The sequence below is a fragment of the Mastomys coucha genome, unplaced genomic scaffold (assembly GCF_008632895.1).
Source record: "Mastomys coucha isolate ucsf_1 unplaced genomic scaffold, UCSF_Mcou_1 pScaffold21, whole genome shotgun sequence".
Lineage (NCBI taxonomy): Eukaryota > Metazoa > Chordata > Mammalia > Rodentia > Muridae > Mastomys > Mastomys coucha.
In genome coordinates, this window is record NW_022196904.1 from 176,708,027 (window position 1) to 176,725,773 (window position 17,747).

The following is a 17,747-nucleotide window of genomic DNA, read 5'->3' on the forward strand; positions in this document are numbered from 1 at the left end:
CTTAAGTGGATGATTTTCAAAAGAATGTGTTAGCCTGCTGTGGTGGCTTACCATATAATCCCAACAGTCTGGAGGCTAAGGCAGAAGGATTGGCACAGATTTGAAGCTAACCTGGGCTTCATAGTTAGACCCTGTCCCCAAAGTGAAATGAAACCAGAGTTACTCTTATGGTAGCAAGTGCCTGCGAAGGGGTGCAGTGAAGCTCATGCTGACCTGTTGTGTGGTCTGGGGCTGTCCTGGGCATCTGTCACAGCTCAGCACTCTCTGCACTTTATGTTACACCCTCCATGCATGTACTACTTACTAAATCTAAACTAAGGAAGGAAGGAGGAAGCCCAGCTCTAACAGTGCTGATTTGGGACTAGGCTGTAGCCTCAGTGGGAGAGTGTTTGCCCAAGCCAGTATGGACACACTGATGGGGTAGGGATGCTAAATACCTCTCTCCGTGTGATTCATAAGCAGGCTTGTTGTGCCTTTTTCTCTGTCATGAAAGTAGTGAAATGGTTCCTGTTATCCCCATTTTATAAATGAGGAAAACAGATACAACAGGGGAAGCCAGTGAGTCTCCCAATTCCAGAGCCACAGCTTTAGTGGCTGTGTATAGAGGAGGGGTTATGTTCAGGATTGATCCCATTTGAACTGACAGTGGCTGTCAGGGACGAGTCTTCTTAAAGGAAGTACACTTGTGAAGGGTGATAACTACAGACAGAGGAGGGGCCTCCCGCGCCACCCAGAGCAGCTGGTAAATGCGTGAATGTTCACCTCACTCCTCTTTCCTAATAACCCAATATTTTAAGACCTGCTTAGGATTTGATCATGGAAAGCAGAAGAAAAAGCCTGGACTGAAGCTTAGCTCAACAGGAAAATTACCAGGTTCCCTCAGTTCCTAGGTGGTCTTATCTGACAGCCTGACAGCTTCAGCAGCAAGCATTGGATCACAGATCTGCCTGGTCATGGAAAGCAGAAACAGCCATTTCATTGGGTTGACAGTTCCCTCTTACCTGAATTGAGCTCTGACCAAAAGACAGCTCTGCCCCAACCAGTCCGTTCGTTCTCTTTGTGAGGGAGGAGGGGAGCTGCTCTGTTGCTTTCGTAAGGTACAATCTCATTTAGTCCAGGTTGGCCTCCAAATTGCTATGTAAATGAAGATGACCTTAAATTTCTGATCCTCCTATACCACAGCACCTGTGTATATGTGAAATTTAGGACACAGCCCATGCTAAACAAATGCTCTGGCCACTGGGCTATATCTCCAGCCCATTTCTACCTTTTATGACAGAGATAATAATGATGATATTGTGGACTTCTGTCATTGGGATAACAAGTGGCTTTTTTGGTTAAGCTTGTAAACCAGTATGCTAATTAGTACTGTAAGTCTTACTCCTCATTTGATGAGTTTCCCTTTGCTAAGTTGCAAACAGTCCACATAGTAGCTTGAACTCCCTCCCTATGGCCAGTGCCCAGCAGGTCCTTATTAATCACTGGTACTCTTTATGGGAACAACGCCTCAAAGCTAGGAATCCCCCAGCTCTGCACACCAGGTTTGCTGCTTACAGGCGTCACTCTTTCTTCGTAGATAGGTGCCTTCATGGCATTCTTGGAAATCCACTGATATCAGCTGCTGACCAGGTTCCATTTGTTCCATTTGTCTTATGGAGAAGATAAAGACAGGCAGGCTGTTGTCTTAATGGGAGAAGTAGAGGACCCAAGTGTGGGACAGTGTTATGCAACATTCAGCATATGTAAGCATGATGAATTCTATAGCACCATGGGTCTCCATGCCTCATTAAAGGTCAACCTCAGGAAGATATGTCCATTGTCCATCAAATTGCTTAGGTATCCAGTTGTGCTCATTTGTGTCATCCTTTTATAAAAATCACTTTTCTGACAGTAGCTGTCTGTCGATTTCTATGTCTTTTCTCAATGCACTGCAACCTCAAACATACGTGTGAGTCTCTCCTGCCCACATCCAGGTTTAGATAAGATCTGCTCTGCCCTCAAAATATACTGTTACTAATTCTTTCTCTCCACTTCTACAGCTACCACTATAGTCTAAAAGATGATTTCTCTTCCATGGACCATTAGAGTAGCCTCTAAGTTGTCTCCTGTTGTCTATGTGTGACCTCCTAGTGCATGTTCCACACAATCAGGATCTGTGTGTGTGTGTGTGTGTGTGTGTGTGTGTGTGTGTGTCCCTCATACCTCTTGAGTGCTTGTCCCTGTGGCCTCTCATACTCCATTTCTCTCTCCAGCATGGTGGCTCATGCCGTAAGAAGAGAGTGGAAGTTATCTGGGCTTAGTGCCCTGGATTGTGACTCTCCACACCCTGTTAACTTCTCTTGGTGGGAAAAGCAGCGCCCGTGCAAGAGGGAAGGAAGGTAGAGGTTGATGAGGACATGTATGGATGTTAGCTAAATGGACTAAATGTAGGATGGCTTAGACATCTCCAGTGCTCCCTTTGCCTGTTCTGGGGGTCTTGAGCATATCTGACAGAATGCTGTCTCTGCTTTCAAAATCCCCCCAGTTAGGTTACTCTTCCCTATATAACAAAGTGTTAGGTTCACTATCACCCACTAGGAAAACTGCATGACTAAGTAGAGGTAAGCAATCGTGTTAAGTTCCTGAGTAACATTATCAAAGGTATGGCAAGTTCTGACACACCTCTTCATTGTCAGCTCATGCTTCTAGAGATGGGAAGGGTGACCCAGCATGACTGTGTTCTCAGTTCAGGTGTCATAAAGCTGAGATCAGTGTGTTAACCAGCCAAGTTCTCACCTAGAAGCTCCTGGGGAAATCTGCACACCTTACTCTTAGGAGCAGACTATCCTTATCATTACAGAAAAACTTAAAAGACTCTTGATTTCCTAGATGCTTATCAGTAGCAGCTGTTCTTAGAGTTTGATCAAATTCTCTATATCACATGTCCACTTTCCTCCTCAGCACCCACATGGGGGGGGTTGCAAATTAAAACTCTGGGGGCTGGAGAGAGATGGCTCAGTGGTTAAGAGTACTGACAGCTCTTCCAGAGGTCCTGAGTTCAATTCCCAGCAATCACATGGTGGCTCACAACCATCTGTAATGGGATCTGATGTCCTCTTCTGGTGTGTCTGAAAACAATGACAGTGTGTTCATATACATAAAATAAATTTTTAAAAAAGCGTGTCTTATAAAAAAAACTCCGAAGACCTTATATAAACTAGGTAATAATTATTGAAAAATTGTATACTTTTATATGGCCAGCTTAGAACTCATTATGAAAGCCCAAACTGGCCTTGACCTTGCAGCTGTGCCTCAGCTTCCTGGATGCCAGGATTACAGGTGTGCACTCCCATTTTCAATTTTGTAATCTCTTTTAAGGTCAACTGACTTGTGTCATTATTTTAAACCTAACAGCACCTACAATAGTGTTTGATGTAAGGGAAGGTATATGTATAATAGGATTCTCTTTTAAGAGTGGGTCTGACTGCCCCGGAACTCATTATGTAGACAGGCTGTCCCCAAACTCATAGAGGTCCACAAGACTTGCCTACACAGCTGTAGTGGGAATCTTCATGGGATCATCTTAGAATTTTGCCTGACATAATATCGTACTCTCTCTTTCTGTTCTTTTTTACACACACACACGCACACTCCGCAGAGCATGTGTGAAGGTCAGAGGACAGCTTGTAGGAGTTGGTTCACTTCTCCCATGTGGATTCCAAGGATTAACCTCTGGTCATCAGACTGTGTCAAGTTCCTTTACCTGCTAAGTCATTTCTCCAGTCCTTCTCTAATATTTCATTCTGCTTTTTTCAGCAGTGCTATTTATATTGAGTGATAGGTACCTCTTCAAGTATAATACATGTTCCTGATGATGCTCTGCTAGGTTTGTTCAGTATTGTATTCCTAGCACCTAGAACAATGTTAAATACATTGTAGACACTCAGTAAATATCAAATGACTGTTAATAAAAAGCATACCTTTTAATTTTTTGATGACCAGGGAAGATGGGATTTTTGGAAAGAAAATGTTAACTTCCATTTATGAGTTATTAGACTTAATCTGCAAAGATGCTATGGGGTCTATAAATATTCATTGATCTTTCTTTGTGTGGAAAACTTAATTGACTACTAAAAAAAAAGTCAGTGTGAACAACTGATTATCTGTCTGTCCAATAACTGCTATATACAAGAAAGAGCAAATTAAACTTTTTGCTTGCTAGTGATGATTATATACGTTTTGCTTTCAGTTTTTACTCTGTGCATCACCATAGATTAGGAATGTCCGTGAACTTGTAGAGATGGATGCTTGGTCTTCCCACAGTGTACTGATTTACCATCTTACTCAGGCATTTGTAAGGCTTTCAACATGATCATGGTTCACAAGTAATCAATTCCAACAAGAATAATCCAGTTGCAAAGATACAAGCTAGCATGCCAGACCAGGAGACTCAGACTGTTCCTCATTCTCAATGCTTACTATTGAACGTTTCTTTCAATCCCTCCCTTCCTGTAGACAAAACTTGCCAATGGCACTTCCAGCATGATTGTGCCCAAGCAGCGGAAACTCTCAGCGAGCTATGAGAAGGAAAAGGAGCTGTGTGTCAAGTATTTTGAGCAGTGGTCAGAGTCTGATCAAGTGGAATTTGTAGAACACCTCATATCCCAAATGTGTCATTACCAGCATGGGCACATCAACTCCTACCTAAAGCCCATGCTCCAGAGGGACTTCATAACAGCGCTCCCAGGTACGTGTGCTTCCTTGTAAAGTCTTAGTTAATTTGCTACAGCAGTAGGAGAACTGGATCTTGAACCTTGCTCTCCCAGCCCTGCTTCTCCATAACCTCAGTAGCTTCAGATTCACTGTGAAGCCAAGACATGCCTCAAACTCAGCAGTCCTTGGCATTGAAAGTGCTAGGGTGTCAAGCATGGCGGCACACACCCGTAATCTCAGCACTTGGGAGATCCTGGACAGCCAGGGCTCTGTTAGACAGAAAAACCCTTTTGGGGTGGGGGTGTGGGAGGATAAAAGAAACTAATTGCTGGGACTACAAGTGTACCAGCTACATTTCTCTTTTAAAAATTCTTGTTTGGAGGCTGGAGAGATGGCTCAGCAGTTAAGAGCACTGGCTGCTCTTCCGAAGGTCCTGAGTTCAAATCCCAGCAACCACATGGTAACTCACAGATGTCTGTAAGTTCAGTTTCATTGGATCCAACAACCTTATACAGACATGTAAGCAAAACACCAGCACATATGAAATAAAAATAAATGAACTTAAAATTGTGGTTTGGGTTGATAGTTACACACTAAGTCAGTCATTATACCTTCATCGAAGTAAAAGCAACCCAAACTGCAGAATTAAATCCCACTTTCCTTTGACTGCTCTGCCTTTGCTCGGCTCTTTGTTTAGCCCAGATGCAGTTCCAAAGCTAGCTTTGGTTTTTGTCCTGAAGTGTTACCTGATTCGAGGCATGACTTGCATTATATGTTTTATTTTCAATTCCTTTCATGTACTTGAATTTGAATGTGAATTTTAGCAACAAAAAATTGTGTGTTTATCTTGTTGTTGTTTAAGAAACATTCTCTCTACCTAGCTCAAGCTGGCTAAAAAACCAGGGTCCTCATGTATCAGCTTCTACCACATCTATAACAAAATGCTTAAATTATAGGAATTAATTTTAAAAACAACGTTTTTTGAAATATTTTAGAAAGAAGGTCTCAGCCTTTGCTGCGTATGTCATCTGTTGGCACTTCCCGCCTGTGTGTGCGCGCACGTGAGAGATACTTGAGATGCCCCTCTTTTCTGTGGCTCAAGCAAGGGCTTGTTTGTAGAGAGCAAACACACTGCTCCTGACCTGCACCCCCAATTCCTGACGTAGGAGGTCTGTGGAGGCAGGAAGCAAACCGGGAGCCTGCGCAAACTAGATGAGTATTCCATCACTAAGTGAGCATCTCCAGAGGAGTCCCTCCCTTCTTTAATGATGACGCAGAGCACTGCAAGGCGTGGAAATCGGAAGCTTTTATACAGGCTACACTTTCATCAGGGTATAGTCAGGGTCATCAATGGCAGGTCTTATTTGAGGGTATTTTTCTGTTTTGACTGGGTTTGATGGTCATATGGAATTTAGAAAATACATGTGTGTACACACACACACGCACACACACACACACACACACACACACACACACACACACATTTGAATGAAAGGTCAGCCAGTAAAATATTTACCATGCAAGCTAAATGCCCAAGTTTGAGCCCCAGAGTCTATATAAGAGAGCTGAAAGAGGGGGGTGCGCTTGTAGTCCCAGCCCTAGGGAGACAGAAATACAATTGCCCAGAACTCTACCACACAGGCATCTCTTTGAACTCTTTGTTTTTCTTATAAAGTTCTGATCATGTGTTTCTTTCCCTATAGATCTAGAGTTTGTTTTTCTTTTTTTTTTAAAGTAAATAAATAAATAACTTAATATATTCTCCTAGTATATTTTTATTAAATATGTTAAAGTCTGTTTTCCTAAGTGTGGGTTCTTTTAAATAACTTTAGTCTTATACAGTATGTTTTACAGTGACAAACACATTATTTAACCCCTCGTTAATAGTTTTCTGTATAAATTATACCATGGTAGACATTCTTACGCATTAATCTTCTAGACAGTCTCAGAAGAAAAGCACACAAAGTAGAATTGCTATAATAAAGAATATGAGAGCCGGGCAGTGGTGGCGCATGCCTTTAATCCCTTCTGAGTTCAAGGCCAGCCTGATCTGAGTGAGTTCCAGGACAGCCAGGAATATACAGAGAAACCCTGTCTCGAAAAACCAAAGCAACAACAACAACAACAAGAATATAAGGAGTTTGAGTGGGGTGTGATTTTGTTCTGTTTGTGTTTATTTTGGCTGGATGGTTTTGTTTGTTGTTACTGGATGTTTTGTTTGTTGTTACTGGATGTTTTGGTTTGGTGTTGGAAATTGAACCCAGGCTCACACTGCCAGACAAGCAGGGTGCCGCTAACTCCTGCCCGCTGCCCCAAGCAGGAACCTTTTCAAGTTTTTTTCTTCTCTTCCTTTTGAGACAGGGTCTTACTGTGTAACTTAAACAGGCCTTGGGCTTTACTATTCTCTTCCTCCTCCTTCTGGGATCGCAGCTGTGTGTGCCCCTCAGCCAGCAGCCTGGTCTGGAAAGGGCTTTGGTCCATGCTGGCCCTGTCCTCCAGGCACGCTGCACTAGCTGAGCCATTTCAGAACTAACTATGTAGTGCTACCTCTCAAAAGTCTTGGTTTTCTGAACTTAAAGAAAGTACCCTTTAAAATTAAATGTGTATTTGTATATTATGAATAACTACTTTAAAACTGAGTTGTACCTATATCCTTTGCTCAAATAGAATAGATTTTGTCATCTTATAAAATCCTGGATTTTTTTGTAGCCATAGGCAGTTTTCTTTATACAATCTGAGTACACCTCTTGTTGTTGTCTCCCCAATCACTGAGACATGCTACTGTCTCAGGCTTAGACACTAAGAATTGAGCCAGTGTTGATTGGACCAGTGTATCCTGCCTAATAGTGCACTGATCCCTAGTGTCTATCTGCTGACCAGGCTATGTGGTATTAAATCATGTCCAGTGCTTAACAGCCATTTAAATTTCTCAACCTACACCATCTGGCTGTGTTGAGTAAACCAAACTACTTCAGAAATTGCCTATAATCCATTAATGTAATGGTTTTGTTTGGAGTGTTAGGTGAAATTACTTCCAGCGACTTATTACTGGGACATTGTAAAAGATCAGGAGCAACCTGATGCTAGCCATTAAAAATGTAAGATGTCTCCTGGACACTTACGGTGCAGGTTCAAATATAAAAGACTGGGAATACACCATCATTGTATTGTGTATGAAGAACTGTTTATTATCTTTAATTAGCTTATAGTCATATTCCTTTAATAAGAATTAGGTGACGAATGCCTCCATCTGTTTATACTTAAATATGAACATGTGATGCCAGCCAAACAAGATCCATTTAAAGCTTGCTTTCCCCAAATCCGCTGGAATATTTGACAGATAGCCATACAATTTTTATAATTAGAATAATGTTTAATAAGCATATTTGGATTGTTGCTAATGGCAGCCAAGTGTGTCTCCATATGATTCAGGGGCAACACACAAAGTAAAATGCGTGCAGTCGGTCCTTTTCCATTCATGCCTGCAGACAGAAGGCTGAAGAATCCTTCCCACTTGTGAGCCTTCAGAAAACCTCAGGGATGACTAATTGTGACTGGTTTCTTCTGACCTGAGAACTTAGAGCAACAATGCCAGAAGTTAGGGTGGCCGTGCTGTTTGATGGGCTCTTCCCCACCCAGGCTTTGATGCATATTTGGATGGTTAAAGAGCTTTAATTGGGGAGTATGGTAATTTCCACCACCCAAGATCAGTCTGCCCTGTTTTCCTTTGAAATGCTACCTTCTTTACTTACTGGTAAGATTTTTTTGTTCCATTTTAGGTTAGTTGTCACTTAGGTTTTAGAGCAGTAAAATTTGTTTTGTTTTCTTTTTAACACATGCAATCAGACTCATCTTTGAACCTTAATATCCCAGTGTGTCTCTCCTCTCAGGGTACTCCTGGGCCACTTCTCTCCTGCATGCCCACATGCCATGTCTCAGAACAGTCTGACTTGCTGCCTCTCCCTAGAACATTTAAAGGATATTTCTTTCATTGAATAGCTTTGGAACTGCAACAGTAATAGAAAAGAATGAGAAATGGACCTAATATCAGGATTTCGGGGGTCTGAATCACTGAGTTCGAGATGCCATCCATAGAACATCCCCTAGTGTTGAAATCCATATAGATAGATGTGAACTGTTTTCTGGACTCCTTTTTATTTTTAATGTCTTGGGGGGTTTGCTTGTTGTTAGCTTTAACTTCCTTATCTAACAGAAGATGGAAAATACTGTTCACTTCTGTAACCTTATGGAAAAATTATTGACACTCATTTTACCCAAGTCTCTGTTTGAGCAAAGCTGGACCACACTAGAGACAGTAGTATGCCTTCATCTCACGGCATGTGCTGCTCTTTTAAAGGGCTTTCTGTGAACAATTGCTCAGCACCCGCTGTGTTCTTTTTCTGTGCTTTCTTCCCTCACTGAAGCACGGGGTCTGGACCATATTGCTGAGAACATTCTGTCGTACTTGGACGCCAAGTCACTGTGTGCTGCTGAGCTTGTGTGCAAAGAGTGGTACCGTGTGACGTCAGACGGCATGCTGTGGAAGAAGCTCATCGAGAGGATGGTCAGGACAGACTCTCTGTGGCGAGGCCTGGCAGAGCGCAGAGGGTGGTGAGCCCTTACCCTTTCTCTTCCTGCAGCATTCCCTGGCCTGGCTGCTGGGCACGATGAAGTGTCGGGAGCCAGCGAGGCCACAGCCCATCATCTGTAGTCCTTGTGCAATTTATAGCTAAAAATATAAGCAAACTGTTGTCCATGTACTCGGTAGCCTTTCTTCTGACCAGTCAATCATAAGATGACATGTTTTGCAAAAGAAAAAAGAAAACTGGCCACCCTTCTAATTCAAGCATTCTGCTCTCGGACAGAAGCTGGGATTTTGTAGAAAGGCTGAGAGACAACTTTTCAGGAAGGAGAGATAGCTTTGAACCAGGGAGAAAGAACCCACTCCTGCCTCCTCCTCCTCTTCTGGGGAAAATGAAAGTGTTGTTCTTCACCAGAGTTCCTCTATGTAGTCCCCACCTTCACTTTCTCATCATCTTTGTAATCAAAAATTAATCTTTATGCTCAAGTAGAATTAAGCTATAGCTACCAGAAAGAATGAAAAATGGAATTTAGTATAAATCATGTTTCTTCTTAAAACTTGTGTCTTTAGATCTGCTTGTTTAATTATGAATTCCCTGAGGCCTTGTGCAGGCAGTGCCCAAGAGACTTTACCAGCCCCTGAGCACAGGGCACCAGTTCATTAAAACTTCTTGAAGATAATTTTCTTTTTAGAATTTTGCCTCAGAGTGTGTCTCTAGAATGTCACTATAAGAAAGTCAGTTATGAATGATTCATTAAATAAGTTATTAAGTATATTTGATAAAAAATGATAATAGGCATGTGTGTGCCCAGTGATTGCCTTCAAAATTAACTTTTTTTTTTTCTTGTCCTTTTTGGGTCTGGAGTCATACACAACCTCAGATAGTTAAGATTGCTAAAGGGAAGCTAGGTGTGGTACTGCAGGGCCTGCTTTCCCAAGAAGAAGGAAGGAGGCTAGTACATATGTGTCCCACTCTAGCTCTATAGTATGACCCTGTCTCAAAACAAGTGTAAAAACAGCTAAGGGCCGAGGGTGCCCTCGTTGTATATGAAATGCTTTGGGTCCAGTCCTCAGCACTATAGGAAAAACATCAAGCCTTCACTTAGCTGGGTGGATGTGGTAGCCCGTCCTATAATCCAGCAAGTGAGGAAATTGAGGCAGGAGAGGGAGGGGGAGGGAGGGAGTGAGGGAGGGAAGGAGAGAGAGAGAGAGACAGACAGACAGACAGACAGACAGACAGACAGACATATGGAGCAACTTTCCTTCACATTCTCGCTTTGGTGTTCTTCATGAAAGTGTTGAGCTGAGCATCCCGGTGAGCCTGTCAGTCAGAGCTTTCTGTTGTGTGAGCTATTAGGAAAACTTAAAAACCTTTGCTCTCAAATCCAGTTCCAGATCCAAATGCTGTATGACTTCAAACTGGAGCATATTGTTATTGTTTCTCTTTTTTTCTTAATGTCTTTCTGTGTGGGAGAATAGAAACTGCCTTTGCTTAGTGACTTCATAATCTGATAGTTATTATGTGTGGCAGTCAGAGATCATTATTTGCTGAGTCCAAGACCAGCTTTCAAAATGGAGCACACAGCTGCTTACTTGGGGAAATCTCAGGGTGTCTAAGAAGATTCTCTGTATCTTAGGAAAGCAAACTCTCCCCCATATAATTAAGGCTTTAAGTCTCAATTTGAAAAACTCATGCCCTGTTAAAATACACTTTGTTGCTGGGCAGTGGTGGGCGCATGCCTTTAATCCCAGCACTTGGAAGGCAGAGTCAGGCAGACTTCTGAGTTCGAGGCCAGCCTGGTCTACAGAATGAGTTCCAGGATAGCCAGGGCTACACAAAGAAACCCTGTCTCAAAAAAAAAAAAAAAAGACACACTTTGACTTCGTTTCCATTTGTCCTGTGAATGACTGTAAGTCTCATCATAAACATTAACCTGCTCTCTGCTCTGAAGGCAGGGGACAGAGGTGTGCTACAGAGGCGTGTGTCCTTGTAACTGCAAGTGGAAAAGCAGACTCTTGTTTAGGGTTGGTCCTAAACAGTGGACTCTTTTATGTTGGATATTAGGACAGTAATAAAAACTATTATTGAAAAGATTAGTTTTTTGGACTTTTTTTAAAAAATAGCTTTTGTGGTGCCTGGAATCAAGCTGAGGGCTTTGAACACGTTAGGCAATTTTTCTGCTCCTAAGTTACTTCCTAGTCTACTTTTTAGCCTCTTGAAAGGGTCCTTGAAGATAGAGCTGTGGTGTGTCCATGCCTTCTCTGCAGCCTCTGAACTCCCTCCCACTCTTTGCAAGTCATTCAGCTTTTTTAACCAGGTTCCCTTGTCTTTGATCAAATTGATACAATTTGGTATAACTTGTTATAGTTCCATGAAGTGGTAAATACAGGTACTTGTGTGCTCTGTGGATGTGTTTAGTGTCTCCGGTGGTAATTGTACCTCCCTTTTCTTTTATTATCTTTCTGTTTAGATGGTAGTGGTGTTGAGACAGGCAGGGCCTTGCTGTGTAGCCCAGCTTGCTCTCAAGCCTCCAGTCCCAGTCTTCTGAGTACTGGGATTATAGGGATGTGCCAGATTCTCCCTTACTCAGAAGGAATAATTTAGGATCAGTTTCTTATTTCCACCCTCCCTCCCCTCCTCCTCCTTCTCCTCCTCTTCTTCCTCCTCCTCTTCTCTCTCTCTCTCTCCTCTTCCCTCCCTCTCTCTTCTCTCTCTCTCTCTCTCTCTCTCTCTCCCCCTCTATCCTTCTATCTCTACTTCTACCTCTACCTCTATCTCCATCTCTATCTCTCTCTAAGCCAGGATCTTTCTGTGCAGCCCTGGCTGTCTTGGAATTCACTCTGTAGACCAAGCTGGCCTCAAATTCACAAAGTCTCTCTTGCCTCTGCCTCCTGGTGTTCGGATCAAAGGCATGAACAATTTGAGTCACCAAGATTTAACTTCCTCTTTGCTGTTATATTTCATACCCAGATGGATTTGACAGCTTGCCCCTAGGACATGAACTTTGCCGTTTTCTCTCTTAAATAACACTAGATAATACTTCCTGCTCCGTAATGGGAACTCTTAAAGGATGATGGAAGGCCACTTGGGAAAGGTCCATTTCTTAATCAGGAGATCACATTTTATGATAACACTCTAAATTTAATATTTCACGTTTATCATGCACTCACATTTTCCTAGGTACCAGGCATTTCTCCTAGAAGTGGTCCCTGTTGTCAAAGAACATACACCAGAAAAGAATGTCACTTAAAACAGACAGAGACTAAGGAGCTGGTCCTCAGTATCTAGTCACACACCAGAAAAGAGTGTCACTTAAAACAGATAGAGACTAAGGAGCTGGTCCTCAATATCTAGTCCCTTCTTTGTAGCATGTTTGATTTGGGGATCTATGTTTGTAAGGCATAGGAAAAGCAGTGGGTTAGAAAACAAGATTCGAGATTCATTTGAGTCGTGTTATCTGAGGATACAGAGAAACTCTCAGTGATGTGAGGGAAATCCTAGAGTACCCTTATAGGGATGACAGAGACTCAGAGGAAGACAAGAGTCTCAAGAATGGTGGGCTCTGAAAAACAATAGCTAAAGATCTCATCTGCATGCAAAGTGTTTATATAATCAAACTGTTGAGAGGAGGAGGCCATTAATCCAGAATTATTTCTCAAAGTAGTTTACTTACCCTTCATGGTGATATATCCTGTTTCATAGTCCTTTCAAAACAAAACAGAACAAACAAAAAACCCTGTTCTTTTCACTTCCCCAGTACAAATTTTCTTTTCTCTGTTAAGCTAGATATCAGAGCCAGCTGCCTTCCTGGTTTTCTCAACTAATTTTCAAGGTGTATAATAGGGAGAGGGCAGGGGAGATGCTCTCCTGGAGACATCAAACAATTAATTATATTATAATGGAGCTATAGAGGCACAAGCGGATGACTGGCCCAGAGAAAACATGATTTCTCTTGTGCCAGGATTACACTCAGAGGCATTTCTGCCTACCTCCACTTTGCAAGGCACGCTGCCAGTGAGAACGGCAGTCAGCACGCCCATAGCGGGCTTTACTAGCTTCCATAGCACGCCCATAGCGGGCTTTACTAGCTTCCACACCGTGTTTGCTGGCTTCTTAACTTCAGGACAAGGAATTAAATTTTTTACCCAGCAGGAAGTGATTGCCATTTACCTTTTTTTTTCTTTCTTTCTTTTTTTCAGTAGCAATCTAGCTTGGGAGCATTCAGAAATGTGCTGTCATAAGGGGGGAGATGCTAACTAACATGCTGCACGTTGGAATCAAAGTCAGGAAATGCATCTGTGTGTGCACCTAGCAACACACCTCTGAAAGCAGCTTCCTGCCTCACATATAATGGCACGGTGTGCTTAGCCTTTCCTCTCACCTCTCCCTTCCCTGCTGTTAGACATGCATGCCGTCCTTTGTTTCTGTTGTATGAACTGAATCGCCTCTTCTGGAGGACTCCCATAGTGATGAGGAATAGCTCTGGTGACCAAGCAGCCAGCTAGCACACACATCTTACCCTGTGTTAAATAACATGAAGCTTGGTCATGACAGAGGAAGCATTGCTGTTACCCGGCTTACTAGATGTCCTCTGACACTGGCACAGCTTGACTCAGGGGCTTATGCAACTCAACAGCAGCACACTGGTAGAGTAGCTACTATACCCATTGTGCACACTGCTCTGGGTTCAAGCCACAGCTCCAAGGGAGAAAAGTGATTAGTTATTATTAACCAGATTATTATCAAATGATAAAATCAGTAAACGTATAGAAGCCTAACCGATGAGTAGATGGGTTCTGAGGTACTGTCAGTATAAAGCATCCCAAAGGGCCCGGTCCTCTGAGGTTCTGCACTGGAGTCCATGTTGGTCAAGTTCCCTAGATTCCAGGTTAATGTTTTGACACAGAACTCCCAAAATCACCTGACCATCATGCCTTGCCAGGCCAGTTAATGGAAGTTACGTGCAATGGTAGCTGAAACACTTTGAAAAAGTATAAAGCTGCTTGTAAATGGATTTATGATCTTTTCATTGGTAAATATTTGTCTTTTAGGGGACAGTACTTATTCAAAAACAAACCTCCTGATGAGAATGCTCCTCCCAACTCCTTTTATAGAGCGCTTTATCCTAAAATTATACAAGACATTGAGGTAAGAATCAATGTTTCCAGACATTTGCTGAGTGGTAGGGGATCATTAGTGTGCTTAACTTACAGTACTATAGAAAACCCATTAAATTCTTCAGTGCAAGTTACAATCCTTTACTAGAATAAGGTTGATAAAGTACAAAAAATTCCTAGGCAATTTATGTACAGCTTTAAAACCTTTGAGGAGAAGGGTTGCCACCTTCCTAAAACAGCTGTGTGACATCTGCACTCCTTTGCTGATGAGCCTTCAAGGAAAGTCATCAGCCGGCATGGATGCCACGTATCTAAGATGCCACTGGGCATGCAGCTCTACCTGGTGCCTACTGTTTAGTTTTTAGTTGTATGTCGCCCATAGAGCAGTAGATTCTCAACCTTCCTAATGTTTGCAGCCCTCATGTTGTGGTGACCCCCAACCATACAAAATTATTTTTGTTGCTACTTCATAACTGTAATTTTGCTACTGTTGTGAATTATACTGTAAATGTCTGTTTTCCAGTGATCTTAGGCAACCCCTGTGAAAGGATTGATCAAGCCCCAAAGGGGTCGAGACCCACAGGCTGAGAACCACTGCCATAGAGTAACACACTGAGTTATTGGTTTGCCTTCTTTCCTAATATTACTGCTTCTTTAAATCCTCCTTTTTAGACAATAGAGTCCAACTGGAGATGTGGCCGACATAGTTTACAGAGAATCCACTGCCGGAGTGAAACTAGTAAAGGGGTTTACTGTTTACAGTATGACGACCAGAAGATAGTCAGCGGCCTCCGGGACAACACCATCAAGGTGACTGGACCCTCTTGAGTGGAGGAGCATTGTTGGAGTGAGGGTGACCACATTCATAGAGCAGTCTGAAGCCTAGCCTTGAGTGTGGTTTCTAGGAAGTGGGAATTGTAGATTGGTTCTAGTACCAAAGGCAAAATCATTTCCCTAAGAAATCTGCTTCTCCCGACAGGATCATACAAATGTATAGTCCCAGGGTTGGACTCCCTTCTAGAAGTGCACTGATGGGAGCTGTTGTTATTTTGGCCTTTGTAATTATAGGCTACTCATCCACCTTGATGAAAAGGATAAAGTTAGCATTAGAACTGAAGTCAACACATCTAGGAGCTTAGCTCTACCTGGAGGGAAGAACGCAGTCTCTCCCTCTGGGCTTTGATGTTTGGGGGGTCACACATGTCCAGAATAACAAGTCTCCACAGCATCCTATTACGCCAGTGATCAAAAGGGTCTCGTTTGCCATCCTAGATCTGGGATAAAAGCACACTGGAATGCAAGCGGATCCTCACAGGCCACACAGGCTCTGTCCTGTGTCTGCAGTACGATGACAGGGTAATCATCACGGGCTCATCAGACTCCACCGTCAGGTAGGGAATCTCTGCCACTCCTTTTGAACTCTAAGTCTCCACTTTGTGTCACGGTGATTCTCTGTGTCTTCATAAAGAATAAGCTGTTAGCTTCCGGTCCGTCACTTGTCACTCTGGAACCAACACTTGATGTTGGAACCATTGGGTAGATTTCTACTTTGGCACATTTAAGAAGCTGCACACAGATTTTAATTTGGAGGTGCACATGTCATAGGAACTTCCCTCTCTTTATGGGAAAGCTTACATTCTTTGTGAAGCCAGCTCACGGAATGGCAGGAAGGGAATGAAGCCTGTCTTTCAGGTGATTGTAACTGCAATGCAGGCATGTATGCACTCTTTCAAGTGGATACAGGTGAGCAAGACTCGCTCCTTGCCAGCCCTCCCCTGCCATCCCCACAGTGTTTAATTGCAAGCTTTCTTTACTCAGGGAGGGGGCCTCAATTTCCAGAGGCTCTGATGATTTGATGACACAGCCATTATGCTGCTGGAGTCCAGTGTAGCTGGAGTTCAGGGCACCAGCAGCACTGCCGGAAACCTGCTAGGAATTTCACCTTAAGCTAAAGGACTTAACAAAAGTAATACATCAAAAGTAACTTAAAAAAAAAAAAAACTGGAATAAACGGCGGTTCTCTGCATTGTTACACTCTCTAAAGTTATCCCTGCGAACCAGAAAAGCGTTCTCTCATTGTCGGACAGCAGACCCCGCCTTTGCAGTTGGTGGCTGGTAGCTTTGGAGTGCCTCACAGGGGCCAGAGCTCTGTAGATAGATGCTTGGGTCACTTAGAGAATAGGAGAGAGGTGGTGTTTGTTTGTTGTCTGGGCAGTTTTGGGATTGAACCCAGGGCTTAGCATGCTAGATAATAGCCTTCTACCTCTTAGCGACATGACAGCACCAAAAAAACAAAAAACAAAACTTTCCAAAAGGGGGGTAAGCTACAAAGGAGAAACAACGTGGTTTTAAAGACAAAGTCAGTATGCAAAAATAGAGTGATGAAGGTAATTCTATCTTGATACAGTCCTCAAGCTCTCCGGGGTCTCCATTGCCATGAAGCACGTGCTTAGGGTGGGCAGGAAGGTTCATCTTAGCCAACTTGCCCCTGAAAAGCACAAAAATGGAGCCTTGAACTTAGAGTCTATGTAAGATAGAAAACTTAGCATTTAGAGCAGTGAAAGTCAAGTCCACGTTACTAAGTGTGGCGGAACACCTTGGCCATGACTGCAGTGATTGGGATAGATGCTACTGCTGTTCTTCATCAGATTCCTAGTTTAGATGTGACTTCTTTATTGAATGTCAGTGTTAAAATAATAACCCAAAAATCTGGGCTAAATTATCAGATGATAGTGACTGCCCTGCCTTCCCTCTGTCAGTGGTGTCTCCTCATGGCCCATTTGTACTCTACCCGGGGGATGCAGAGCAAGAGCACTTGCCATGAAAGTAGGAGGTGAGCCAGGTGTGGTGGTGCACACCCTTAGTCCCAGCACTTGGAAGGCAGAGGCAGGCAGAGCTCTGAGTTCATGGTCTACAGAGTGAGTTCTGGGATAGCCAGGACTACACAGAAACACCCCCCCCCCCCAATATCTTAAAAAGAAAAGGAAAGCAAGGGTAGGCACTGCATTGTACTAAGTGCCATCTGATTCCCGGGTATTCTTTTCAGAGTGTGGGATGTAAATGCAGGCGAGATGCTAAACACGTTGATTCACCACTGTGAAGCCGTTCTGCACCTGCGCTTCAATAATGGCATGATGGTGACCTGCTCCAAAGACCGTTCCATTGCTGTATGGGATATGGCTTCCCCAACTGACATTACACTGAGGAGAGTTCTGGTGGGACACCGAGCTGCGGTCAATGTTGTAGACTTTGATGATAAATACATCGTTTCTGCCTCAGGAGATAGAACCATAAAGGTAACAGGAGGCCACTTTTCAATAAGTTCACAAGCTGCAGTAGGAGTTTGTGTAAAAGT

General features: G+C 43.0%; 1 protein-coding gene across 18 annotated transcripts in view; it reads left to right on the forward strand.

The window, feature by feature from the left end:
• Btrc (beta-transducin repeat containing E3 ubiquitin protein ligase) overlaps positions 1-17,747 on the forward strand; it is a 168,304-nt gene that overhangs the window by 138,036 nt on the left and 12,521 nt on the right. For all 18 annotated transcript variants that reach the window (XM_031390467.1, XM_031390468.1, XM_031390472.1 and 15 more), the window contains 6 exons: positions 4,495-4,726; positions 9,117-9,303; positions 14,327-14,423; positions 15,065-15,202; positions 15,665-15,783; positions 17,439-17,688. In XM_031390467.1, the coding sequence (XP_031246327.1) occupies positions 4,495-4,726; positions 9,117-9,303; positions 14,327-14,423; positions 15,065-15,202; positions 15,665-15,783; positions 17,439-17,688 (1,023 nt within the window). The remainder of the gene's footprint in view (positions 1-4,494; positions 4,727-9,116; positions 9,304-14,326; positions 14,424-15,064; positions 15,203-15,664; positions 15,784-17,438; positions 17,689-17,747) is intronic.